This window comes from Cydia amplana, chromosome 12 (assembly GCF_948474715.1).
Source record: "Cydia amplana chromosome 12, ilCydAmpl1.1, whole genome shotgun sequence".
Lineage (NCBI taxonomy): Eukaryota > Metazoa > Arthropoda > Insecta > Lepidoptera > Tortricidae > Cydia > Cydia amplana.
Window position 1 is genome coordinate 7,875,086 of NC_086080.1, and position 27,939 is coordinate 7,903,024.

Consider the following 27,939-nt stretch of genomic DNA (forward strand, 5'->3'; position numbering starts at 1 on the left):
CCTATATCTGATCAGGCTCTCCAGGCATCGCTTAAAGTACGTGGGTCTATTGCATGCCATCACCAAGACTGGTAGAACATCAACATCGTTTCTAATATTATTATTTTTTCTTTTGTTCGAAAGTAAAAAGAACAATACCACTAGTATCAAAATTAAGCACACCGAATTCAATTTTCGCCAATTACGACGCATCTTGATCACATTAAAAAATATAAGATTTACATCATGTCTAAAGCTAAATATGTAGCGTGATCCCATACAATGTTATGTCCGAAATATTATTATGTAACTCACTACTACGGCAAAATACAGGCATGCTTTTACGTTGGAAAATACATTATGAATTATGAACATACACATATTGTTGGCTACCCCATATGCGTTTCGATCAATATTTTACGAGCGCATATACCGATGTACTTTTATCGTGAACTACGTACAGTGGCGGATTTCCCATAAGGCACAGTAGGCTCGAGCCTAGGGCGGCGAGATATTAGGGGCGGCAAATTGTGGCAAAAAATCGCTGATGATAACAAGAAATAACACAAAATTATTCATATATAGGCAACGAATTCTCAAAAAAAGGTATAGAGAGAAATGCTTGTAACACAATTTTTGACTTCGTAACTTTGTTTGAACTACTTAGGAGGTGAACATATCAAAAGTCCCCGGCCGTAGCTAATGAGCCGGGGAAAGAGGGAGATTTGAAGGTCCCATTTTTCGGTTTTTCGCTTATACTTATCTCGGAAACTATGCGTTCTAACGACTGATCATTGTACAAAATGAAAGCTGATTAAATTTGCTACAAGGTTTATTTAGTACAGTTTTTCGATATCATAAGCATCAGCAATCATTGCCGTAGATAAATTACAGTTAAGTCGATCAGCTGATGCTTTTCAGCCATCTTGGCGCGAACTAAACTGCGAAATCACCGAGAACTTTGCGAATGTGGAGTCATACGTCAACGTCGCGATATATTCGCTCCGCGAAGTCGAGCCGCGATTCACGCGCAATAGTCTGAAGGGGGGCTTGTATAGGGCCCTCCACACTCGTGCACGAAGCCGCGAACGCGAGTGTGGAGTCAATTTCGCAGATCTGCTACACTCAGGGCCGGATTAAGCATGTCGGGGCCCCTAGGCAGTGCAATGGTCGGGGCCCCCTTAGGCCCTTACAGTCAATTCTGCATACATAATGTTCATTTTTCAGTTCAGGGAAGTAAGTTTGTGGTTTTAATTTCAACCTTCAGGTGTCGGTTGAGCCGATCCGAACATGCCAAGCGATGTATTTTTCGCTCTTATTGCGTGGACATAAAGCTTTTTTCTATCAGTTTTGCCGATTCCTTTTTGCGTCAAGTGTGGGGAGAGACCTTTTTTTCTCAATTGGTAATTAAATATTGTGCGAGGCTGAACAGCGATTGTCCGACCATAATACCATACGCCGAGCCACATGATTAAAATTAACGTAATAATAAAGATATTCCTTAGGTTTAAATTACTATTCATTCACCAGTCAAGTTAGCATGTAGGTACAGGGTCAAGCAGAAAAGCAGCAAAAAAACGCGAGCGCATCGAGCGCGAAATTTTTTGTTAAAAAATTGCGAAAGCGTGTTAAAAAGGCCGGGCCGGGCCTAAAAATCCGAAGTTCCACAGTGAGCCGAGCTTTCATGCGAGGTCAAAGCCGTGCTTCAGGATAAGCTCAGCTAGAGCACAGACGCCAACCAATGTCCATTGTATTAAAAAGCGAGACCGCAGGCCGAGCTTGGCGCAGCGAGGTCAAAGGCTAAGCTGAAGAAGAGGAGATTTGGAAGACAAACCAAAAATGGAGGTAAAAAGTGAGGCTGAAGGTCGACCTCAGCAATCTCCACGTTACTTAACAAGCCCGAAGCGTACTTATAACTAGCGAGGTGAGCTTTCATGCGAGCCAAAAGGCCAAGCTTCTTAAATCGATGTTTATATCTGTTAAAAAACGACGCCGAAGGTCGAACTGTAAGAAAGCAGCGCTCTGACACGAACCAATCGTCAAATGTTACTCGACAATAATATGTGTAAGAGTTACTCGGAGATGAGGTATTAGGCCCTCGGGAGCCTGAAAATCGAGCTCGATATTACAGACTTTAAATCTATAAAATAACATAATTTACATAATCATCTAATGATTGTGTATCTGAGAAACTGATATTGGACATTAAGTAGGTATTAGGTATAAATATTTAGGTACAATAAAAACAATATTTATGAATTTTGGCTATGAAACAAATATTGTTTTTGGCGCTCGTGGGGCCGCCGGGGCCCCCTAGCCGAGGCGGGGCCCCCTAGCCGGGGCGGGGCCCATAGGCAGTTGCCTACTCTGACTTAGGGTTAATCCGGCCCTGGCTACACTGTTAAAATCTTTCGGGTTCCTTTCCTCGTGAGCACTGTGAATATTATTGATGGAAATTTAATGCAAAATTATAGACATTCAAGAGCGGCTTTCTCAAAAACTAAACAAGATACCGATCGAAAAACTCGACTGTATAAAACTTGTAGCAAATTTAATCAGCTTTCATTTTGTATAATGATCATGTCACACGGACGCATAGTTTCTAAGATATTATAAGCGAAAAACCGAAAAATGGGACCTTTAAATCAAACCCCCCACCCCCGCTCAAGGGCTACGGCCGGCGACTTTTGATATTTTCACCTCCTAACGAGTCCAAACAAAGTTACTTAGTAAAAAATGTGTCCAAGCATTTCCCTCTATACCTTTTCGTTGCCTGACCTAAATGCAGTCAGTATGATGGGTGCTGATACTGAGAAAGGGGCGGCTACAGGGTCTGAGCCTAGGGCGGCAAAGACTGCAAATCCGCCACTGACTACGTAGTCACGGCTGTAAAACTATCGAATAAATGGAAATATAAAAATGATAAGGAACCGACCAAGTGCAGTTGTGTAAAAAATTACACCTTTAGTATTGGGTTTGGTAGTACCTCTAAGCCTACACAGTATCTACACAGATACTCATAACCATAATCAATGTTACCAATGACAATATTAGCAAAAACGACATTGTTGGGTGCTCGACGCACGGATTTCGAAGGGTCGGATTTACCCAGCAGTTTACTATGTTGTTGTGTTAATCCAATTAGAGTACCAAGCCCGGACTATGCATTAAGCCCAAAGGCGATGCCTCACATGTTTCCAGTGTCAAGGCTCCGATAAAGATGATTCATTTCAGTTTCTCAATGTCAATATTTAGCTACAAACAGCAATAAACCTCTGAAACATAGCTGGACTTCTCTGAATAGGTGTTAATTAATCTTGGTTTGTTTACCGAGCTTGAAATGTAGGTATAGGGATATTTATAAAACAGTCATATACTGTCATCGACAAAGATATGTCAAACATACTCAGATACATAGTTATAGTCGTATATGCACATGCACATGCATATGCACTATTTCAAAATTCCCCTATTTTCCCTTCATATGTGAAATTTCCCGGGAACGGAACATCACTAAATGCAAGTATGTAACACTCAAGTATGAAAGTCTGATTACCAAAGATAAAAATAATAGTATTTCAGTTTTATTGGACTTGAAACATTAAGTGCCCGTCATGCCCCCCTCCCTCTTAGTATGTTTTTGAAGAGCCAATGCAATATGTACGAGTAGGTACCTACCTACCTATTGAAAGACTCGGCAAAAACTATTTATAACTGTCAGCACAACAAATGACGATCTAATAATAATAACGCTCGTTTCTTTAAAACATCCTTTTTAGGGTTCCGTAGTCAACTAGGAACGCATATTATATAGTTTCGCCATGTCCGTCTGTCTGTCTGTCCACCCGAGGCTTTTCTCCGTGATCATTAGTGCTAAAAAGCTACAAATTGGCATGGGTCATATAAATCAATTGGTAAAATAAAAACTTTTTTTAGGATACCTACCTCCCTACACGTAATACCTAACATATCAGCTGCAAAGAGATCAACGTAATCTGACAATCACGTACCTTAGATAAGCTAGACTTAAGTATCATAGTTATCATGCAAAAACGTGTTATGAGATGGATAGGGGATATTTAGAAATACCTAGTTTAATCTTTAACAACCTTTCTTTCACCCTCAATTCAGTCTCAAGCTTGTTACTGCGTTCGACAGTAGACCATCAGACAAACTTGATCGCCCCTTTTCGGGCTTCTTAACAAAAACGGAACATTCATTTTGTCCATCCGTATGTCACAGCCAGAGTCAGAGTTACCATGTATACCGTAAAAGTATAAAACTTTGCCCTTTAACATAACTAACTAAAATAAATACATAAGTTCAGTAAAAGCGAAATAACTTAAAAGGAGTTACAGATACACTATCTTCAGAAATACCTTTAAATGTTTGGAAAGTAGGTGAATTTCGTCGCTGCTTAATTAAGTGCGGGGTATAGGTATATAAAGGTACAGAACACTGCTTTATGCGTGGTCTGAGACGCTCTTGGCTTTGCTTTTTTGTAGTGTCATCATGCAATCAAATAGCATGGCGGAAAGTTTTTGTTACCTCCAGTTATTATTAGCAAAAGCCTGTACCTATAGGTATAAGGTACCTATGTATGGAACATGGTGAACATGTAATGGAATCTAAGGTAACTAATTTAACCATCTTCCAAGGATCGTAGCGTCATGAAAATTGGCAGCTGTATGTAGTTCTGATGACAATACAATTATGGTACTGTCGAACTGATCTGATGATGGAGATTGGAGATGGCCATAGGAACTCTGTGATGAAACAACGCAACCTAATTGTGTTAGGGGTTTTTAGAATTGTCTCGATGAGTATTAGTTGTCTGTCGTAAGAAAAGTACAGTCAGCGATAAAAGCTTGTACCAAAACATAAATTTTTGCCAAAAACTTATTTCGTTTAATGCGCAACCTATCTAGAACGTTCGCTGATTGCTTCTAATTTCAAATATCTCAAAGAGCCAGTATTATTATAATATGTATATCAACGCAACCTAGGTACCTATATTAAAAACGCAGGAATAAACACCTACACCTTAGTAATTATATGCTTAATTTAATATGTCTATGTATGTATGTAGGTAAGTGCTAATAGTAACTAAGAGTCATTTCCTAGTTCCTGACACCTTCTAGACATGGAAATCTAATCGTGGTCATTTACAATGATTATGCTCAGGGTGGTTAAGTTTACAAGGTCCATCAGACACTACTCATGAAGCTTTCTTGATAAAAGTATGCATTAAGTCTAGTCTAGGAATATTAGGATGGACCGAATTCTTAAAATTGTAAATATTGCAATGAAATAACGCTTAAAGTGTGTGACTTTTTTTAGGGTTTGTTAAAAATTCTATAAATATTTTTAGCCCTCTACTAGCGCATAATAATGATAAAAATCGATATATTTATAAAAGTATTTTATTTTTTTATTTATTGTTACATTTTAACCCTACCTACAGTTCACTGAAAAATATCAAGCGAGTATAACACAAGGTCAATGTGGCTAATTCCGTCATATGGTCTAAATATTCCGTCCACGAGCATATATGTATTATATTTCTTTGATTTTCAATTGTAAGATTAACCGGTCAAGTGCGAGTTCGTTTAACTCGCGCACCGAGGGTTCCGTACAAACTTTTCATTTTCTCGTGGTAACTATACTTAATCATAATCACAAAAGACTTGACCAGAAGTATACTAAGCGTAATTGTGTACAACGCCATCTATCGGCAACAATTGGCTAACTAATTTTAGCGACCTGTATGTACGTTGGTTTTTCAGGGATAATTCTTTATCATGTGAACCAATTAAAAAAAAATGTTTTATTTGAAAGGTGTTTTTAGTGTAGGTAATCTGTAATTATATAGATAAAGATTTTTGAATTATAATAAACACCCGCAAAGGGGGCTTTGTATTGCAAATTAAATAAAACAATGTTTATTGACAATTAAAAATATCAAGAAGAGGAGATGATTTCAAAGAGGTGTGATTATATGTTTCCTGTTAATATTTATAATACTTTATCATACATAATAATAACTTTATTATTATGTAAAAAACATAATTTTTTGTCAGTAAACTTCGGAGAAACGGGAACGGGTAATGGATTTTTTTTACATTCTCCTTCATAAGTCAATTTATTTATCACTATGAAAAAAAAAATGTTATATAATGTGCAATTTGCGCTCTTTCAAATAATATCCCACTCGACTCAGAAATGTTGCCCCCTCCTTATATTGGGCATTTTGCATAATTAATAAAAATAAAATGAAAAAAATACACTTCCAATGTGTTTGGGTTAGCGTTGTTCATAACTGTTCCAAATTTCAAATCGATAGCTCCTTGAGATATTTAGCAATGTGACAGACAGATAGACGGACGGACAGGGCACCATAAGGGTTCCTTTTGTACCTTTTTGGTACGGAACCCTAAAAACCATCTGCTTTTGATTGCTGAAACTAAAAGCAATCGCTGCTTTGTCGATGAATTTTTCATTTTTGTTCGTTGTTCGAGAAAAACGCTATAGTAGACGGAATAGGCACTATGACGGAATTAGCCACATTGACCTTGCATAATATGTATACAGCATAAGATTTATATAATATACAGGTAATGATAATAATATATTGCACAAGAAGGAATCATGTTAATTTTGCACACGAATTATGTTATGCTGGTTTTAACCAGATGAGTCAATAAATTTAAATTATGCAATGAATACCTATCCTATAGTTATACCTACTCGAAAATAGTGTACCTACCTAGTGTAAAATAAATATAAATGTAGAAGTAGGTATATTATGGCTTTAGGAATGTATTCCCGTTGTTTTTTTTTTTCTAATAAAAATACCTTCCTACAATAACTGTCGCACCGCGATTGGAGACCATTTGCATAAGTACGTACATACTACATTTGCACTTTGTACATCGTACAAAGTGTAAATTTAAAATATACTGTATAACTGTTGATCTAAGTTTATAATTTTATCTTGACAGTTCAAGGTCAGCGTATTTCGCGGGCCCATTGATTAGCAATGGCCGTCGGGTGACGTCACAACACATCAGCCGTGGTGCCTGAGTTATTCGTTGCTTGCCAACCTCAAGTGAATTGAATATTCAGGGAAGTCAATTTATCTGTGACCCCGAAAGCCGTAACAGCTATGCGTAATTGGGTAAGCGTATTATACTGGATGTCGAAGCATTTGATCGCCTACGCTTAGCTGACGATGGGAGTAACACCCCAAGTGTGGTATCGCATCGCATCGACAGCCACTACAGCCAGTATGCCAGTAAGCGCTCCATAGTAGCCGCGACGGACGCGCCGCGACCTACCCGTCATATCGATCGCGTCCAGTCACCAATCTCTGTGTAAATCGCGATAATATTGTTTTCGTCACTGGCAATACGCATGGTTTACACTTAAAAATGAAAAGCGGCTAGTGAAAGTTGGTAAACAGTTTTTGGAACGCTTGTCAAAGTTGATGCCCTTTTTTACATTCCGTATTAGAACGCCGAAATGAAGGATAAAAAGCTCCGGTAAGTTGATTTGAATTGGGAAAATTATAAAAGACATTATCTTTTCCTGAAGAATTGTGACAGTAAAGAAATACATTCGCATTAAGTTATATTTATTTAATTTTATATTGAAAAACTTAATAACACTTAAAAAATAAAAACTTATAAATAAAAAATTTGGCCTAGGTCGTGGTCACTCGGTATTAAGTATATTTATGAATAGAATAAAAATCTGTACATACTGTTGAACTTGACACACTAAATTGCGTTCGATTGGCAGTTTGTTTAACCAACTTCATACTGATCAAAGATCATCATCTGTCAGCACACACGTGGGTAGGTAGGGGAAACTGGGGAGGGTTGATCACCCCTTTTGTTTTTAGCATACATTTTCTTAACTATTTGTAGTATTGAAAAACTTTATAGACCATACGATTCAGAATTTATCTCTTCATTAATAGTTTGAATTAGAACAGATTTGTGCAATAAATTAGACCATTATTTAATGAAAACCCATACTGTTGACTTTTACCATGTGTCCCCTATGTAAGGGAGACTTGTTTACGCCTGGTCGGGAGCCTTGATCCTAGGGGGATCAAGTGACCCTGGTTCTTTGGACACATGGTAAACAGATTTTTACCATGTCTCCCCATACCAGATTCTCATTGATTATATAACTAGGATCACTATTAGCAATGCATCTATAATTTGTAAAATACACAGCAAACATATTTAAATTGCATCTTCCATGCTTTGAAGTTGTATTTCCGGTAATCAGATGTCTAAGCCGAAGGGATCAAGTCTTCCAGATTTGGGGACACTTGGTAAAAAGATTTTAAGCGGCAATGTCATATTTCGAGGGTAGTATCTACATTAATTTATTCACTTTATCTACAGAAAATTAATATATGAAGATATCTAACACATATTAATCCATAATCTTATACTTTTAAAAAACAATGTAATCGTATTATCCATAAAACAACATAAAATAGGGAATCAATTTTTGAACCAAAAATAAGTTAAAAAAAAAAACAAAAATCTAAGTTATTAACATAACATTTCTTGTAACAAGCTAAATTTTTTAAAGTTATTATGAAGGTATTTTTTAGCGTCAGATACCTACAGCAATTTTAATTTTTTTACCTATCTCTGGTCGTTATTGTTTACTATAATAAATAATTTTAGAAATTTACTGTTCACGTTTCGAGGACGGTGTTTGAGCTGCATAATCCTAAAATCCTTTCTATGGACCGTCGGTTCTATAGTACATAAGGTCGGAAAGCCATTGAAATAGCATTTCATCCATAAAAACAAATATCGCCGGTTGAAAACCAAATATCGTTATAAGTGTTGTTTGTCGACCGAGTAACATCCCCTGTGTGTAAAACGTTTAACTTGATAAACAAGACCAAGTGCGGGTAGTTCGTAAAATGTTGATGTCAACTTTAGTTAGTCTTTTCAAAGGCCACAGGGATAATTCCGTTTTCGGAGTTCGGAGTAGGTTGTATAATTAAAAACTGAATTATACGCCATTAAATCCCGTTTTAATAAACAATATTCAGTCAAAAACCTTGAAAGTTTAAATCAGTGTTTCTCTGGTCGTACTTTTGCGGCATGATTTACTAAAGAAAATATTTATGATAGCTCTATGAATCATTTTGTAAGTAAAGGGTATAGCCGGGTAAGCATGGCCAAACTGCCCTTAGCGAAAAAAACAATTTCCTTTTACTGGATTATTAACCTATGTATATGTAGTGCTTTCACCAAATTAATTAAGCCTGAAATGCTTCAGGTTTAAAAAAAAATGCAAAAAAAGAAAAATCATTTTTATTTTATTACAGCCAAAGTACTAATCCTATTTCTTTGTAATTTGGGTATGTTGTATATACAATTAAGGTCGCTTTCTGAAAAAAATAATATTGAATTATCTCTTAAAATAATAGTAAAAAATTGAGATGAAAATTTTCAGAAAAATAAAAAAAATACATGCGAGATAGCGACAGTTACCAAATTTACATATTTTATGTAGAATTTAATAATATTTAACATATATTTTTTTCAAAAATTAAAATCGGGATTAACAGTGTGAAAAACTCGAATTTGTAACATCCCATAATACTCTCTCTTCATACAAGCAAAGCTAAGTAGTCATAAACGAATGAAGTATATTGTGAACGCAGTCTTTACGAATTTGAATTTAGAATGTGACGTATTTTATTCATCAAAGGAACAGACATTTTTCAATCATTAACGCTCTGTATAAAATTCGTGCCTATTTTCCTGTTCCCGCGCTTTTTTTAGGGTTCCGTAGCCAAATGGCAAAAAACGGAACCCTTATAGATTCGTCATGTCTGTCTGTCTGTCCGTCTGTCTGTCCGTCCGTATGTCACAGCCACTTTTCTCCGAAACTATAAGAACTATACTGTTGAAACTTGGTAAGTAGATGTATTCTGTGAACCGCATTAAGATTTTCACACAAAAATAGAAAAAAAAAAACAATAAATTTTTGGGGTTCCCCATACTTCGAACTGAAACTCAAAAATGTTTTTTTCATCAAACCCATACGTGTGGGGTATCTATGGATAGGTCTTCAAAAATGATATTGAGGTTTCTAATATCATTTTTTCTAAACTGAATAGTTTGCGCGAGAGACACTTCCAAAGTGGTAAAATGTGTCCCCCCCCCCCTGTAACTTCTAAAATAAGAGAATGATAAAACTAAAAAAAATATATGATGTACATTACCATGTAAACTTCCACCGAAAATTGGTTTGAACGAGATCTAGTAAGTAGTTTTTTTTATACGTCATAAATCGCCTAAATACGGAATCCTTCATGGGCGAGTCCGACTCGCACTTGGCCGCTTTTTAAATCTCTGAATGCCGTTCGCCCTAGCCGCATACAGCCACGGAGTTTAAGGTCCGCGCTCAGCGAAATAAGTCGCGTTCTAAATTCAAATTGCGTTGGGAATATAACTTTCTAGTATAACGTACAAGTTATTTTGTATGAAGAGAAGGTATTATGGGATGTTACAAATTCGAGTTTTTAACACTGTTAATCCCGATTTTAATTTTTGAAAAAAATATATGTTAAACATTATTAAATTCTACATGAAATATGTAAATTTGATAACTGTCGCTATCTCGCATGTATTTTTTTTATTTTTCTGAAAATTTTCATCTAAATTTTTTACTATTATTTTAAGAGATAATTCAATATTATTTTTTTCAGAAAGCGACCTTAATTGTATATACAACATACCCAAATTACAAAGAAATCGGATTAGTACTTTGGCTGTAATAAAATAAAAATGATTTTTCTTTTTTTGCATTTTTTTTTTTAATCTGAAGCATTTGAGGCTTAATATTTGGTGAAAGCACTACATATACATAGGTTAATAATCCAGTAAAAGGAAATTGTTTTTTTCGCTAAGGGCAGTTTGGCCATGCTTACCCGGCTATACCCTTTATTACAATGTATATACTTGATCGCTTTGGGGGTGACATGATCCCGGAATCATATCTCCCCTGAAGAAAAAGACAAAGTCTCCCCATACATAGTAAGATTATAAAACGTGCCGTTCTCGAAACGTGTGTTCGCGTATATCAATGTAATCCAAGTTAATCATCACTTCAATAAACAACAAATAAAATAAGCACACTCACTAACATCATTTCCATCTCATATTATAAAATAAATCCAGTTAAAGCTTACCGAAAGTTTAATATAGTACGCAGAAAATCTTTCACCGTCCGCCATTTTTGAACCACTGACTTTTCCGATACAGTGCCATGACAGAACGTGAAGTTAGGAACGAATGAATGAGTGTTACCAGTGCAAAAAAATGTATCTCGTTTGGTTTGATTAAAAATGAAGTTTACCAATTGTCCCCTAGGGATCGACCCTCCCCACCCTCACCTACACTACACACAATGTCAAAGCCAGTCAGATGTTTCTTATTTGGTAAACAATTTGCTAATTCACAAGTAACCTAACGAGCATGTTGCAGATGTTTTTTTTAGTACAAACCCTACAAAACCTACAATTAGAAAATAATATCTGGGTGACCGAGCTTCGCTCGGAAAACATATAGAAACTCGAAAATGCGCGTTTTCCCAGAGATAAGACCTAGCTAGATCGATTTCTCGCCCCCGAAAACCCCCATATAGTAAATTTCATCGAAATCGTTAGAGCCGTTTCCGAGATCCCCGAAATATCCCGAGGTTTTCCCGAGGGTCTACGGTATGGGGTTCTTCAAAAAAGGAGTGTACAGGTTTTTAAAAAAAGGTCGGCAACGCGCATGTAACACCTCTGGAGTTGCAGGCGTCCATAGGTTACGGTGACTGCTTACCATCAGGCGGCCCGTATGCTTGTTTGCCACCTAATTGGTATAATATATATATATATAAACAAGAATTGCTCGTTTAAAGGTATTAGATAAACGAAATATCGGAGATTACACTATAATACAAATTAAGCTAAACATGAATTTTAATAGCTATATATTTATTTGGAACATGGTTATTTAACAAACGAAATAAATAACAAAACGATTGTTAAATTTTAATAGGTACTTTCACAATAGGCATACCAAGCACTAGCAGTGCTTGCATTACATAATATGTACACTGGTTTAACCAATGAAACGAAAACACATATCTTATTTTTGATTTGACAGCCTCTTCGCCTGAATTATATCCTAGCCTAAATTGGCTAACTAATTTGCGCGACCTGTATACTGTATGTTATGTTGATTTTTAATTATATTTTTTTACCATGTGAACCAATAAAAAAAATATTTTATTTGAAAGTAGGTGTATATCATAGAAATTTCAAGTATAATAAACACCCGCACAGGAGGTTAAATTTCAAATTAAATTGGAAAAATGTACCTAATTAAAAACCACGAATTAAGACGAATTACTTGTGTAACAAACAAGTTGTGTTAGCGCAAGTTACTGGCAACTTAAAGTGTGTTTTGTTATTAAGACTTAAGAATTTGAATAAAGACATAATTAAACAAAAAAGTAACACACAGGTCTCATAATTGGAAAATGTTTTTTGATAATAAAAAAAAGTAAATAAGTTAATTCCTTTTTTCTCCTTGCACCAATTTTACATGTCTCTGTTTGGCCCGATGGTTGACTGTGGAGAATGCCATTAGGCATTAAGTCCGCCATTTGTACATTATTTTTGTGTATTTATTTATTGTGCAATAAAGTTTAGATAAATATGTAAATATAATGATTAATGTAGTTAGTTAATAAGTTTGTGTGTGTGTATCTACTAACATTAGTTGTAAGATTAAATGTGTCACTAACGAAATTGATCCTTTGTTGGTCTTAAATAAATTTAATTTAATTTAATTTAAATTTAAAGTTATCAAGACAGAGGTGTGATTATATTTTTTTATTATATGTATGATATTGTTAATGTTAGGTAATCATTTTATGTTGGTAAATTTTGGAGATAGGGGGGGGGGGGAGGGGGATGGTATTTTTGTCACATTTTCCTTCATAAATCATTTTTTTTCTATGAAGAATAAATAAAAAATTGACTTGGAACGTTCAATTTGAGCTCTTTCAAATGATGCCCCACTTGATCTGTTAAGTATTAGCACAGATTATATAATAGTTCTTACGAACAGATACTTATCTCTCAAAGAAAACGCAAATACCTACCGTTTTAATACCTACACAAAAATATACAATGGAGTGACCTTCAGCCCGCCGCTCCCCGCAACGCGCGCACCGGCAGAACCCTAGGGTTGCCGACGCGACACTTAGAAATTTTAATACGTGTGAAGACCAGTCTCTAATTCGATTGATCAAACTAACATTAGAACTTGCCATAAAGTATATAACAGCATAGCGTTAAATAACTACATTTAAGCAAGTTAAGTTGCAATAATTTAAAATATTCCGTTTATGCGTTAGGTTAGGTTAGTGTTTGCGAAATATTCATTTTAAAAGGTCATATGTCCCTGCAGTGACCGCAGTGTTTACGCCGTTTTATAAACCACGCAATGAACCCAGCAAGAATTCGTTTTAAAACTTCGTGTAATTTAAAACCAGATATAGATTAATGATACACATTAAAGAAAAGTAATAGAGAACCCATGATTACAGGTAATTCATTATAAGAAACCAGAGCATAAATGAGAACCTATTTTCCGGTGTAAAATTAAGATCATACTGTCGATAAAATGATCATTTACCAAGTTAGCTACCTATTTCAAATAGATATCTAACTATAATATGTTGAAGCGTATTATAGGTACATTTGTCGTAATAAACACTACATGTTTAATTAAAGTAATTCAATAGTACCTACGTAGCTTGTAACTATCGTAAAAATTGTCAGTGCGGCGCGCGGTAACGTGCGTGCGTGAGCGCGTGTGGCAACCAACTGGCTTGCTTTTCTACCGTGAACGGGAACAGAATCGTAGGTATAAAATAAATCCGAGCTCGCGCGGAGAGTTCCATAGGCCTGGTATTAGTGATAGCGGTAGGTACATAACACCGCGGAATGCAGTAAAATGCTGCAAATGGTGGTAAAGGTATGAAAATCGGTACGATTGATCTTTAGGCCATTTGAATCAATTTGACTCGAAGCACCAAAAAAAAAAGACGTCTTTTTTTTGTATGGAATAAATATAAATGTTTCCTATCGTGTGTAGTATTAAACGAAAGGGCTTTCTGAGCAGATTCTAAAAATATATCACATCATTACATTTCAGTATATTTTTTTTTATAATAATAAAAATAATTTTCAAAACATAGGTACCAAGTTTGGGCTTCTCCAGATACAATACATTTCAACATTTTTTTGTAAAATATGCCTTAAATTATACCTAATATCCTCATATCTAACCCTAATAAACCAATTTCGAAAAGCTCCCATGAGCCGTGGCAAAATGCCGGGACAACGCGAGGAAGATGATGATGATGCTTTAACCGTTTCATAAACTGTGTCCCATGCAGAAAACAAAGCAGACATTAGATTATTTTTCTACTCCCGTACTTTTATTTGTCATTGAAAGGGTCGTGCACACACCTTTAAACCCCTATCTTATAGTTATCAAGACAAGTCTTTAGTCTATTCCCCAAAAAAGTATTTGTGCATACACGCAGTATCTTTTTGGCACTTTTACGATACTTAGGTTTAAAGAATTTTTATTACTCATAAGAATATTACAATTCACTTACATGAGTTAACATTACTTATACTAAGAAGTAAGAGTTAATTATCTTGACGAGTACATTTTTATTAGTTATATAATATTAATATTATTATGTGCAAATTTATTGTTCGTGTAATCACCACTTAAAAAATATTGTATAAAATACATTGTTGCCAACCTAATTGTGTCACGTTGTGTCCTAGGATACACAACGTGACAAAAAGCTGAGTGGGGACCTTTTGGCACAAATATTTATGTAATTGAATCTTAGTTTTGTGTTATTTTATCTTGTGTTATTAATTATTATTTGTGCTAATAAACATTTCTTATTCTTATTCTTATTCTTAATTTTAACTGTCATCTCTGACAGATGAGTGAACCATATACATGTTTTTTATTTCATTCATTCTTTTCCCGCCCGTACCCTCCATTCTTTGCTACAACTTGAATGAAAAATATTTGTTTTTACAATTTTATTTCAAAGTAAGTGCTTCGTCGTAGAAAAAGTATTGTATGCAACGTTGTTTAACTGAGTCAAAAAATACTCGTGGTGTCTTTATTAACAATTTTCGGCGTCGCCTCAAATTGTTACTCACGCCACTCGCCTTTTTTGACCTCTCTTAAACAACGATTGCATAAAATACTATAATATCGATAAGATCGCAAGGTCAAGTTTCAAAAAGCTAGCAGTTACTAGGATATGTTTTTTTATTATTTGATCTCTAAGTGGTCTTTTCTATGAATTTTAGTTTGCCCTATGTATGTATATGTTATTGTATAGGTAACATGCGGTATTGCGTCTACATAATTACAATTACACATACACAGTTGCATAATTATCAAATTTAGTGTCAAGTCCCTAATCAAAGAAAACAATCAGAGCAGGGCCGTGAGGTCAACTGACTCGCACCAACATGCAGTCAATACGAGGGAGTGCCAGGATATTGTATTGTGCTAGGACCCTTTAAATATACGCCTTTAATATAATATTGTGAATAATCTTTTCAATATACGCCTTTAATTTAATCAAATATTGTGAATAATGGTTTTATCGTGTTGTGGTTTCTCTGTATACTTTCGGAGCCGGCTTAAGATTGTTAGGCATCAGAGGTAAGTAAAAGGGTCACGTCACGTATAACAACTGTAACTTATCTCCTGTGATAATGTGCACTCTCTTGAGTTTAACTTGTTATCAACTTTATATAACAACAAGAGAAACGATTGAAAAACTTTCCCGACTACGGGATATTGACTCAAAAATCCTCATTCAATGTCGATTAAAAAAGTTTAGGTATATAACCAAAAATATAATCAGTAGGTAGTATTGACGCTCCGGTGAAGTCCGGTGGAACACGCCACATAAACATACCTACATATATTGACAATACATACATGCTAAATGCAAAAATTATATTATGAATTTATTTTCCCTTTATTCTGTAAGCCTCCGGTAGTCGGGCAAAGCTAAAAGCCTAGGCTAGACTAAAACCAGTTACGTTTCCAATTTTTTACACCGTTCTGCGAATCGTGAGCAGGCTAACGAGGAAAATAGCGATCGCAATGTGTGAACGCAAAAAAAACGGATTTGTCGTCTCGCCACTCTCACACTTATGTAACTGCGGGCTTAGACTTAAGAGCAGTGTTGGGTAAAAAGTAATCAAATTATAAATTAACAATTGCAATTACAAATTGTAATTTCAACAAATAATTTCCATTACATGTAGAAAGTAATCGCGCATTCGATTAACGATTACAATTACAAAATGTAATTATTAATTAAAATTTTAAATTAATTACTTTTCTCAATTACAATTACTTACTTTTATTGAATGCAAATTTTCAATCATCTTTATTTCCAAAATCAGATGACTTTAAATTTGTCAATAGTGCATTATTGACAATGTTTTTATATTTAAAAAAATGCAAATGAGTATTCATGAAAGAATTTGTACAAGGGAAAATAATGTAATGAGAAATCCAAGCATTTTTTTATAAAGAGACCTAACGTGTATTTTTCTAACAGTGAACGAAACTAAGAAAAAACACCTACCTACCACATGAGTAGATACTTTTTTTGGTTTCGTTAAGCATAAGTAAACCTTCACTCCGCACTTTAAAATAGTAAGTCTATTTAACGAAAATAGAAAAATAACAAAGTCTCAAAGTAGCCGAAAATACCTCGCGTAATTTGTGCACAACAAATATCCAGGTAGGAGTGGATTTCAAAAAGTTTTTCTTTATAATTACTCCAAGTAAATTTGTTCATCTTTGCAAATGAATAAAAAGGTTAACGAAAAGTAATCGAATAATTAAATTACAAATTAATGTAATCGCAATTACAGATTACACAGCAAACTGAATTACATGTAATCAAATTTCCATGTAATTAAATTACAAAAAATTGAATAACATGTAATTCAATTAGTAATTAAATTACACAAGTAATTAATTACGCCCAACACTGCTTAAGAGTTCTGTCACAAATATAATATGACAATAAGTTATAAAATAGCCAAAAATAAGTACATTATTTATTATAATTTACATTCATTCCCTCATGCCTCATGCCTTCAAAACTACTCGTACCACAAAAATTATATGAAGTATACGAGTAGAGACCCACCCACCCAGCTTACCCACATCGTCATTTATAAAACTTAACATTATTTCGTTGAAAGTTACCTACGATAATCAATTAAAATTATTAAAAGACGAAACACGAAAAGCTGTAAACATTCACCGTCAGCATCCAACGTTTTCTGTCTAAAAATGGGCAGTTTTTAACGATTTTGCGTGAGTATAGGGTGTACACCCATACAGTTTTAACTTATTTTGACAAACTACTAATAAAATAACTTAGAAGATTTTTTATCGCGGCATTGCACAACTTTGCGTAACCTGGAGGTCAGCTAACTCACGGTCGAGATTCAAGTTGACATCGGTGGCCTGTTTTTATCCGGCCACCAAAAAATGTAAATTCGCAATTCAGCTGGCTTAGGTATTCTATTCCTGTCACGAAATTAATTTTGTATCAGGCAGAAACGTCTGCGAAGGATGCTATTAAGCTTAGAAATAAATTATAAGAGGAAAAATGCAGTGTTTCGGATGGGATGCTCTGCCATCTGAGCTACCAAGACCGTACCCATTACAGCGAAAATTTCAAGTCCCACCCAAGACAGTGAATTTTTCCACTTTTAATTTATTTCTGTCACGAACCTCGTTACTTGTCGAATGGTTAAGGAAAAAAGGTTTATTGAAAAGGTTGAACTTTTTGTCTGAACTTTGATTATGAGAAAACGGCCTAACCCCGGTAACATTATATACTTACTACATATAGTTAGGGAGGCGAATAGGGGAATTTTCGGCAATACTCGAGCGTGGCAGTTTAAGATATGAGAGATACCTTAGACCTAATAGAACAACCTTGTAAAGTATTTAGCTCTATATGTAGTGACGCGCGCCTAGGATAGACGATCAGATTAGTAAAAAAAAGCGGCCAAGTGCGAGTCGGACTCGCCCATGAAGGGTTCCGTATTTAGGCGATTTATGACGTATAAAAAAAACTACTTACTAGATCTCGTTCAAACTAATTTTCGGTGGAAGTTTACATGGTAATGTACATCATATATTTTTTTTAGTTTTATCATTCTCTTATTTTAGAAGTTACAGGGGGGGGGACACACATTTTACCACTTTGGAAGTGTCTCTCGCGTAAACTATTCAGTTTAGAAAAAAATGATATTAGAAATCTCAATATCATTTTTGAAGACCTATCCATAGATATCCCACACGTATGGGTTTGATGAAAAAAAAATTTTTGAGTTTCAGTTCAAAGTATGGGGAACCCCAAAAATTTATTGTTTTTTTTCTATTTTTGTGTGAAAATCTTAATGCGGTTCACAGAATACATCTACTTACCAAGTTTCAACAGTATAGTTCTTATAGTTTCGGAGAAAAGTGGCTGTGACATACGGACGGACAGACAGACGGACAGACGGACAGACAGACAGACAGACATGACGAATCTATAAGGGTTCCGTTTTTTGCCATTTGGCTACGGAACCCTAAAAATGGATAGTCTGAAATACTCGAGCGCGTCAGATTAAGATATTGGGGGTTGATTTTAGTGTTTAAAGACTAAATTTAACTAATCTGACGATAAGTCCTTGACGCCGCCGAGTTATAGGGTCGCGAACTTGTAAAAAAAAAACTTTAATCCGGCATTCTCGAGCGCGATTTTTTTATTTTTTATTTTGAAAAATATAATCTAAAACTTGCTAAAAATACAAAATCTGCCGGTTTCCGCATGACCGGAAGTGTGGAGGAGCCATTTCGTCTTCCTAAGAACGCGTTGCGGCATATAAGTCGCGAACGATACATTTTACAAAAAAAAAGTTTAAATAAACAAAAAAGGTAATTTTATTTTACACAAAAAAAGGTCTCTTTACATTTTTGTCCAAATAAAAAGCGCGGCCACGGAATTTTTTGAACCAAAAAACCTTTTTCGGTCAGATTAAGAGAACCCACCAACATTTTTGTCAGATTAAAAAAAATATGCTTTCAGGATACCGAGATAAACCTCCCCTATGAAAATCTGACGCGCTCGAGTATTTCAAAAAAACTTTTTTTTTTTGCATTTTCAAAAATTCATCGTAACTTATCGTCACGCCGAAATCGTCAGTTTTTTTAAAGGAAGCTTCCTTGGGGCCTACTTAACACCCCTTCCGAAAATCTGACGCGCTCGAGTAAATTTTTTTTTTTTGCATTTTTGACTACTTTATATGCCTACCCCCACCACGCAAACCGGCAGATTAGTATACCGTTGTTATCAGAGGCACTCGGGGCATACGTAGTATGAATATCTGACGCGCTCGAGAATGCCCAAGTAACTGTTTTTTTTTAACATTTTTGAAAAACCGTACACGCCAAACCCACCGCTAAAATGGTTTTTGCCATACGAGCTTTTCTTTTCGAAATTATTTTATCTTTCGATATTGATAGGTCTCGACGGCGCCGTTGAATTACGCCATTTAGCTACCTCGCCTCCCTAACTAATATACATATGCCAATGTATGAACGTCAACCGTGTTTTTTCATTTAAACTATTTATAACAACCTAGTATTGTTCTCGGCATGTATGTTTTCTTACATACGCCTACCGTAGACATGTAAGACATGATTACCAAAAAAGCGCAATGTATTAGATACAATCAATCGAACATGACTAAGAAAGCATTTACTTTCTAAACTAAACAATAAAATAATGCGTTCGGTATATTTAGACTATAAAACGTTACCAACTGCCAAGACACGTAGATATTTATTAGTCTATGTATGCCAAATTGAAATGTGGTGAAATCTGCCAAACTACTCTACGTCAAAATAAATTTTACGTAGGTAAGTACCTACCTACGTAAGTAGTTGTTTGTGAAACAAGAAAGCATCATCTACACACTTCAGCTACACACCGCACTGTCTGCTCCGCACTCACACTGCTCCAGACACAAGGGAAAAGCTTTGCACTGCTCACAGCTTGCTTTGAATAAAAAAAACAACGGGTTGCACTCCGGGAGTGCCGACAGAAGTGAAAACTCAATGACTAGTCCAAAATGTCTGCAGCACTAAAGTCTATTTTTTTATTCGGTAGACTAAAATGACATTTCATACTATGAACATCATGTGTCATTTCATACTATGAAATGTAATTTTAGTCTACCGAATAAAAAACAGACTTTATGTATAATTGATCCATCCTTCTTTCTAATGAAAAACATTAGTTCCGAAATTGCTGGTCGCTGGTTGCTGGTGAGCTTGTTTAAAATTCGAAATTCAAATTTGTAGCGTTAATTGTTTAAAATTCGAATAGAAATTGTAAAGTTACCTTGCAGACCTCGCATCTAAATATATTCATGATATTTTGAGTTTTATTCACCAGTACTAGAGTTCACTTTTATTATCGATTTAATCAAGATGTAGCTCTATTGAATTATGTCATTGAGTATTTCTTTATTGATTTAAATGCCATCTAAATGAGTGGCCATCTAAACCTTACGACCACGTGATCGCCTTACGGTAGGGTTGCCATACGTCCCGGTACGCCGGGACATGTCCCGGTTTGAAGCACGGTGTCCCGGCGTCCCGGCCGATAAGAAAATTGTCCCGGTTTAAAAATCATACTTACTTATTTAGTAGGAGACTGGATTTGGTAAATAATAATATACCTACATTTCTATGTTTCATATGGCCAAAATTAAAAAAAGAAAATGATTTATGGTACCTACTTTTACCTAATGTCCAATATCAGTTTCTCAGACACACAATCATTAGATGATTATGTAAATTATGTTATTTTATAGCTTTTAAGGTCTGTAATGTAGAGCTCGAACTTCAGGCTCCCAAGGGCTTAAAACCTCATCAATGGAACTTCGGCCCTCCGAGTAACTCTTGTACAATATACATATGACACATTATTGTTGAGTAACATTTGACGATTGGTTCGTGTTAGAGCGCTGCTTTCTTACAGCTCGACCTTCAGCGTCGCTTAATTTTTAACAAATATAATAATTTGTTTCAGAAGCTTGGCATTTGTCTCGCATGAAAGCTCACCGCGCTGGTTATAAGTACGCTTCGGGCTTATTAAGTAATGTGGAGATTTCTGAGCTCGACCTTCAGCCTCACTTTTTACCTAAATTTTTGGTTTGTCTTCCAAGTCTCCTCTTCTTCAGCTTAGCTAGGGTTTGCAATCCGGATCCGAAATGTATGACATTATCCGGATCTGGATCCGGATCCGCGGATCTTCCCATACATTTCGGATCCATCGTGCAAACCCTAAGCTTAGCCTTTGACCTCGCTGCGCCAAGCTCGGCCTGCGGTTTCGCTTTTTAATACAATGGACATTGGTTGGAGTCTATGCTCTAGCTGAGCTTATCCTGAAGCACGGCTTCGACCTCGCATGAAAGCTCGCCTTACTGGGGAACTTCGGATTTTTGGGCCCGGCCCGGCCTTTTTAACGCTTTCACAATTTTGTCACAAAAAATTTCGCGCTCGCTGCGCTCGCGTTTTTTGCTGGTTGACCCTGAATCCCCTGAATCTACACGATAGCTTGACTAATCATTTAAACACATGGAAAATTTATTTCCGAAACTACTGTGCTGAAATTTTGAAAAAAAAAAACAAAATAGTTGTTTACCTATCGATGACAAGAAAACCTATTAGAAATGTGCAGTCAAGCGTGAGTCGGACTTAATTATAGACATTTCACTCACGTTTCACATGAAAAAATACATTGTTAAAAAATTGTGTAATGTACGGAACCCTTGCAACGCGAGTCCGACTCGCAGTTAGCCGGTTTTCTTTAAATGTCCCGGTCTGAGTCCCCACACTTATGGCAACCCTACCTTACGGTCACGTGATCTCCTTACGCTGTCTCGAGTTTATCATTTTTTCCCCACCTCAAAAAGTGCCCAGCGCCGCTAAAGAAGTTTTCACTTCAAAAACTTATTTACTTAACATTAATTCCGCTATAATAAATCACAGACAGGGGTAACTAGTAATAACCAGTAAATACGATTATAACTATTACTACCTGAATACGAGCATGTGGTAGTGGCAAATGAAAATTAGTCACTGAGATAACTAATTACAGATCGAGCTATCTAATCTGAGCTGAGCTAAGTATTCTACGTATTTCTATAGATTTAAATGTACCTATTGGATGGATATACAATACTGATCCATATATATGTCAGTCAGATCACTTTTTCATGGACATTCCAAATAGACGGGCGTTCGCAGTGATGTCATTTGCGTATCAGTGTATTATGTAATTTCACTCCAGCAGCCACGGTTGTTCAATATTTATGTACAGTCAGCAATACTATCAGCTTAGCACCCCTGCACACATTTTAATAATATTGAAATTATACGGGTTGCTCAAAAAATGAACTGAGTGTTCTGAAATATGTAGGCTACCTTGTTTTTTGCATAATTACCTATAAATCCTATAATACTTACCTTGTTATATAAAAGTGCACAGTAGGTAAACACATGGCAAACACCTTACTCCTTACTCTTCCAAGTATATAGATACTTTATGTAAATGCACTGACGTTTCTTTTCTCTACTCTTTGTGTTTATTCGCCAATTTCGTTCATAATGCGACGACCATTTTCAGACATGAATATGCGTGGCGATAACTAGTCCCAAAGGCGTACAACATAATTAAAAATGTAATGGCGTCACGAACTACGAAACGTTTTTCGGTACTTTTGCGAATTTGTTTTTTTAATAAGATTTGTTGGATATAACTATTCTTTATTCTTCCTACTAGCGACCCGCCCCGTCTTCGCACGGGTTAACAAATTGTACATAAACCTTCCTCTTGAATCACTCTATCTATTTAAAAAAACCGTCAATCAAAATCCGTTGCGTAGTTTTAAAGATCTAAGCATACATACAGACAGACAGACAGCGGGAAGCGACTTTGTTATATACTATACTATGTAATGATAATGATTAAGTTCTTGAGTGCGAATAAAATGTACCTACCTCTACTCTAGTTAATTATATATTTTTACAGCGATGGCGCTCATGAGGCCATGCTCGGCGCCGCTAAGAAGCCAAAAATCACAAAGACCAAAGAAACCCAGGAGGCGGAGAAATCTGAAGAGTACGAGGCTCTGCAGAGCTTCTTGCGCAGCATCAGCTCCACCGCCACCCTCCCGCCATATGTTAAGGGGGAAACGTTCTCTTCGTATCGAGGAGTCTTTAACCAGGTGAGGGTTGATTTGGTTCTTTTTAACCGCCTTCAAAAAAAAAGGAGGTTCTCAGTTTGACCCGTATGTATGTATGTATGTATGTATGTATGTATATTTGTTCGCGATTATCTCGCGTTTGGCTGAACCGATTTTGATGCGGTTTTCAGAAAAGTGTTTCTTACATTCTGGAGAAGGTTTTAGTATACATAGATCTGAGCTGATGCTGAACCCTGGCTGTACCTAGTGGAACTCAGGTTTGGTGCAACATAGGCTCACGCTGTTTTGGTCATCCGACACGCCTTGATGAGCACTTGGAAGAGCAGTACCCAAGATAGGGCTGATGCTGAACCCTGGATGTACCTAGTGGAACTCGGGATGTACCTAGTGGAACTCAGGTTTGGTGCAACATAGGCCCACGCTGTTTTGGTCATCCGTCTCATCTTGATGAGCACTTGGGAGAGCAGTATCCAAGATAGAGCTGATGCTGAACCCTGGCTGTACCTAGTGGAACTCAGGTTTGGTGCAACATAGGCCAACACTATTTTGGCTATCCGTCACATTTTGATGAGCACTTGGGAGAGCAGTACCCAAGATAGAGCTGATGCACAAAACCACCCTGGCTGGCAGGGTTCACCCTGGCTGTACCTAGTGGAACTCAAGTTTGGTGCAACATAGGCCCACGCTATTTTGGTCATCCGTCACATCTTGATGAGCACTTGGGGGAGCAGTACCCAAGATAGAACTGATGCTGAACCCTTGCTGTACTTAGTGGAACTCAGGTTTGGTGCAACATAGGCCAACGCTATTTTGGCCATCCATCACATCTTGATGAGCACTTGGGAGAGCAGTACCCAAGATGGAGCTGATGCTGAACCCTTGCTGTACCTAGTGGAACTCAGGTTTGGTGCAACATAGGCCCACGCTATTTTGGTAATCTGTCACATCTTGATGAGCACTTGGGAGAGCAGTACCCAAGATAGAGCTGATGCTAAACCCTTGCTGTACCTTGTGGAACTTAGGTTTGGTGCAACATAGGCACACTTTGTTTTGGTTAACCGACTTGTCGTCGTTTGCCTATGTTGCAGAGGTCCACTAGGTGGGTCGATGAACTTTTTTCTAACTGCCTTTAAAAAAAGGACGTTCTCAGTTTGACCCGTATGTATGTACGTATGTATGTGTGTATGTTTGTTCGTGATTATCTCGCGTTTGGCTGAACCGATTTGGATGCGGTTTTCAGAAAAGTGTTTGTTACATTCTGGAGAAGGTTTTAGTGTACAGTACATGGATGGTTTGAAAACCCATTGGACCCGGTAGGTGGCCATGCTAGGCCATCACCAACATTAGTAGACTAAATAGAGAGCCTAACAAACTAGTATTTTAGCCCAAAACCTAAAATAAATGAAGTACCTACCTATCACTAAAAAGTAATAAATAAAATAAAATAAATAAAAAATAATTAAAAAATTAAAAATAAACAAAAATAAAACCAAAATAAAATAACTTAATATAATATCTTTTTTAAAAAAAGGGAACCGCCTTCAAAAAACCAACCCACTGAAAAGTACAAAATAATTTTTATATGGCACCCCTTTACGTGTCCAGTCCCTATCCCACGGCGTAAAGCAATTTTTTGCCAAAAAGTAATTAATACCTAATAATAAGAAAATTAATAATCATCCGGGTAATTACTTAGTTTTTGAAGGCGGTGCCAAACCAACAAAAACAGTCTTTACTACCAATCAGAAAAACAATACGAGTACGTAGTACTTAACCTACAAGAACTAAATTAATGAGTAAACTAAGTATGTATTTATAATGCAAGTAAGTGCAGCGTTCTTCGTTGTATAAAATATCGGTTCTCAAAAATTTTGGTTTGGCACCGACTTCAAAAAGTAAGTAATTACCCGGATGATTATTAATTTTCTTATTATTAGGTATTAATTACTTTTTGGCAAAAAATTGCTTTACGCCGTGGGATAGGGACTGGACACGTAAAGGGGTGCCATATAAAAATTATTTTGTACTTTTCAGTGGGTTGGTTTTTTGAAGGCGGTTCCCTTTTTTTAAAAAAGATATTATATTAAGTTATTTTATTTTGGTTTTATTTTTGTTTATTTTTAATTTTTTAATTATTTTTTATTTATTTTATTTTATTAATATAAACCCCAACCTAACCTAATACCCAGTCCATTTCAGTTAATCCCTACATCGGCTCGGCGACATTGCCTTAAGTGAATGGGATTGTTATGCTCTGCTCTCGTTATATACACATTCTTAAGAGCCAACAGGAGCTAAGATTTAAATATTTTAGGTAAATATACCCGTCTCCCTAACGGAAGCGGCTCCTAAAACTAGTGCGATAAGGACAAGGCGAAAAATCCTGCGTAAAAATATCAAAAATCGAGGTTTCGTACTCGACTGTTTCCTCCACCAAAACTTAACCAATCGCAACCAAGTTTGGAAATCTAAATGATTATGACATTATCTGTGTCGGACCGTTTTGCTTTTTTGACTAATTGATGTCAGTTTTGAATAGCACGCCTCTCATTGCGGCATAGTCAATTAGGCCATTTTTGAAGGGCTCTAGCGCCTTAAAAAACAAAAATATCAAAAAAAGCAAAACGGTCCGACACAGATATTGACAATATTAATCTGTGTTGAAAAAATCATTGCTCTAGCTTTAAAACCTACGGAGGAAACAGTCGAGTACGTTTGTATGGAGAAATGACCACTCCTGTTGGCTCTTAACATTTCATACAGCAGGTTCTTTTCTCCGTGAACTGAATCAAAAGTGCTCCAAAGTCAGAAAATTTGGCATAAAATAAAACCTAAAACTGATCGAAGGTCGGAAAAGCTTTCAAAGGGAAAATCTTGCCATTTTTAATGCTTCTAGTTTAATCTGCCCTAACATCATTTCAAACCTGTTTATCCTATGCTAAATAAAAAAATATGACAAGAGGAAAAAAGCAAAGCTAAGCCATTAAAAAACCTATAAACTTCCGTCACGTTTTTATTGCTCGCATAATCAAACAATGGTCCGCGGCCATTTTCTCGCAGAGCTATTAAAAATTATTACATTAATAGGATATAACTTTTTCTCAGTGTACTTTAAAAACACATGGTGTTTTTTCAACCCATAGCCTTAAAATACTCTCCGAAGTGAATAAAACGGATCAACCGCGCAATTGTGTGTCTACCTCTTATTCAAATTCAAATAATTTATTTCAGATTTAAATTTAAAAATAATATTAACATTATCCCCCCGCCGTTACGAGTTCGTGGCAATTTATTTAAGTTTAACTAGTAGCTTTTCAATAATCTACAATTTATTTATACAGCAATCATAGCCTGTATATGACTTACTCGTACATGTGTGATGTGTCACATTAACTAGGCCCAGGCTTACGAGTATTATTTGAGATGGAATAAATCATTAAAATCTACGTTTCACTTCGTTCCAGCTACTTGTACCAATCATCTCAATTGTAACAAACAACCATAACTAAGTGCCTACTTGCACCTTCTTCAATCAGAAATCAATATACATTTAAACTCATAAAAATATTAGATAGGTCCGGGTCAATTTATGTTTCATCGATAGAACAAATCACACCACGAGGAAAATACCTACTTCTTTAAACTACATATTCTAAGGTTATTTACATAAAGGTAAAAACCACACGCATTTTTGAAAATAAACTTGTCACCGAAAATTTCTCTATGGGCAGAATTTGATATGAAACCGTTTCCTCATCTTCCTGGCGTTGTCGCGGCTTTTTGTACTACGGCTCATGGTAGCCTAGAGTCCGCTTAGCAACCAATCCCAGAAATTAGCAAGAAACTTAAGACACTAGGTTTTACGAAAGCGTCCTTCTGCCACCTGACACTGACCTTCGATCGTCTTGCCGTTTATTGTCTCTTAAAAAAATTCCATTTTAATTCTAGTTGGCCGTTAATTATAACAATTTCTGATTAATCAAATTGTTGTTATTGTTTACAAACAATGTACTTACTACTAATTAAACATTAGTAAGGTTAATGACGAATTTAGCAGCAAATATAGGTACCAATATTTAGTACCTACCTCTTCTACGTCATATTTAAATTTTACACTTTTTGATTATCCTCTCAGGCCGCGTTCATTTTTGGGAAACTAGAAGAACCACAAACACAAATAAGATTGCAAATGGCGGTTTGCCACCCACTTAAAACCCTGCACTAGACCCGAAACTCATTATTGCAGCTCACGTCCAAAATAAAGACGAATACGAGCATGTCAGCATTAAGTCACATGACATGACATAAGTACAGTACGGTGAGATTGTAAAGTAGGTACAGCCATGTACAGCCATGTTAGGTTCAAGACGCTCTTTGATTGTGTATCTTCATCTTCACACTTCTTTCATCAAATCATTAGTGTTAAACGTTTCCCCTGTCTTAACCCGTGTGTGCCCGTGTTAAAGGCATGGCTAAGCACACAAGGCAAACAGTTGGCAAAC

At 36.1% G+C, this 27,939-nt stretch overlaps 1 protein-coding gene and 1 long non-coding RNA gene across 3 annotated transcripts in view; both read left to right on the plus strand.

Moving 5' to 3' along the window:
* The first annotated feature begins 7,262 nt into the window (after window positions 1-7,262).
* LOC134652890 (facilitated trehalose transporter Tret1-like) overlaps window positions 7,263-27,939 on the plus strand; it is a 40,546-nt gene continuing 19,869 nt past the window's right edge. Inside the window, exons 1-2 of one of the 2 annotated variants that reach the window (XM_063508083.1) lie at window positions 7,263-7,520; window positions 23,263-23,458. In XM_063508083.1, the coding sequence (XP_063364153.1) occupies window positions 7,501-7,520; window positions 23,263-23,458 (216 nt within the window). In that variant the 5' untranslated portion in view covers window positions 7,263-7,500. Of the gene's footprint in view, window positions 7,521-15,653; window positions 15,795-23,262; window positions 23,459-27,939 lie in introns of those variants that run through there. The other variant, XM_063508082.1, reaches the window with a different exon arrangement.
* LOC134652591 (uncharacterized) lies at window positions 18,016-19,134 on the plus strand. The gene is made up of 2 exons (XR_010097199.1): window positions 18,016-18,184; window positions 18,763-19,134. It is a non-coding gene; the product is annotated as an uncharacterized LOC134652591 (long non-coding RNA).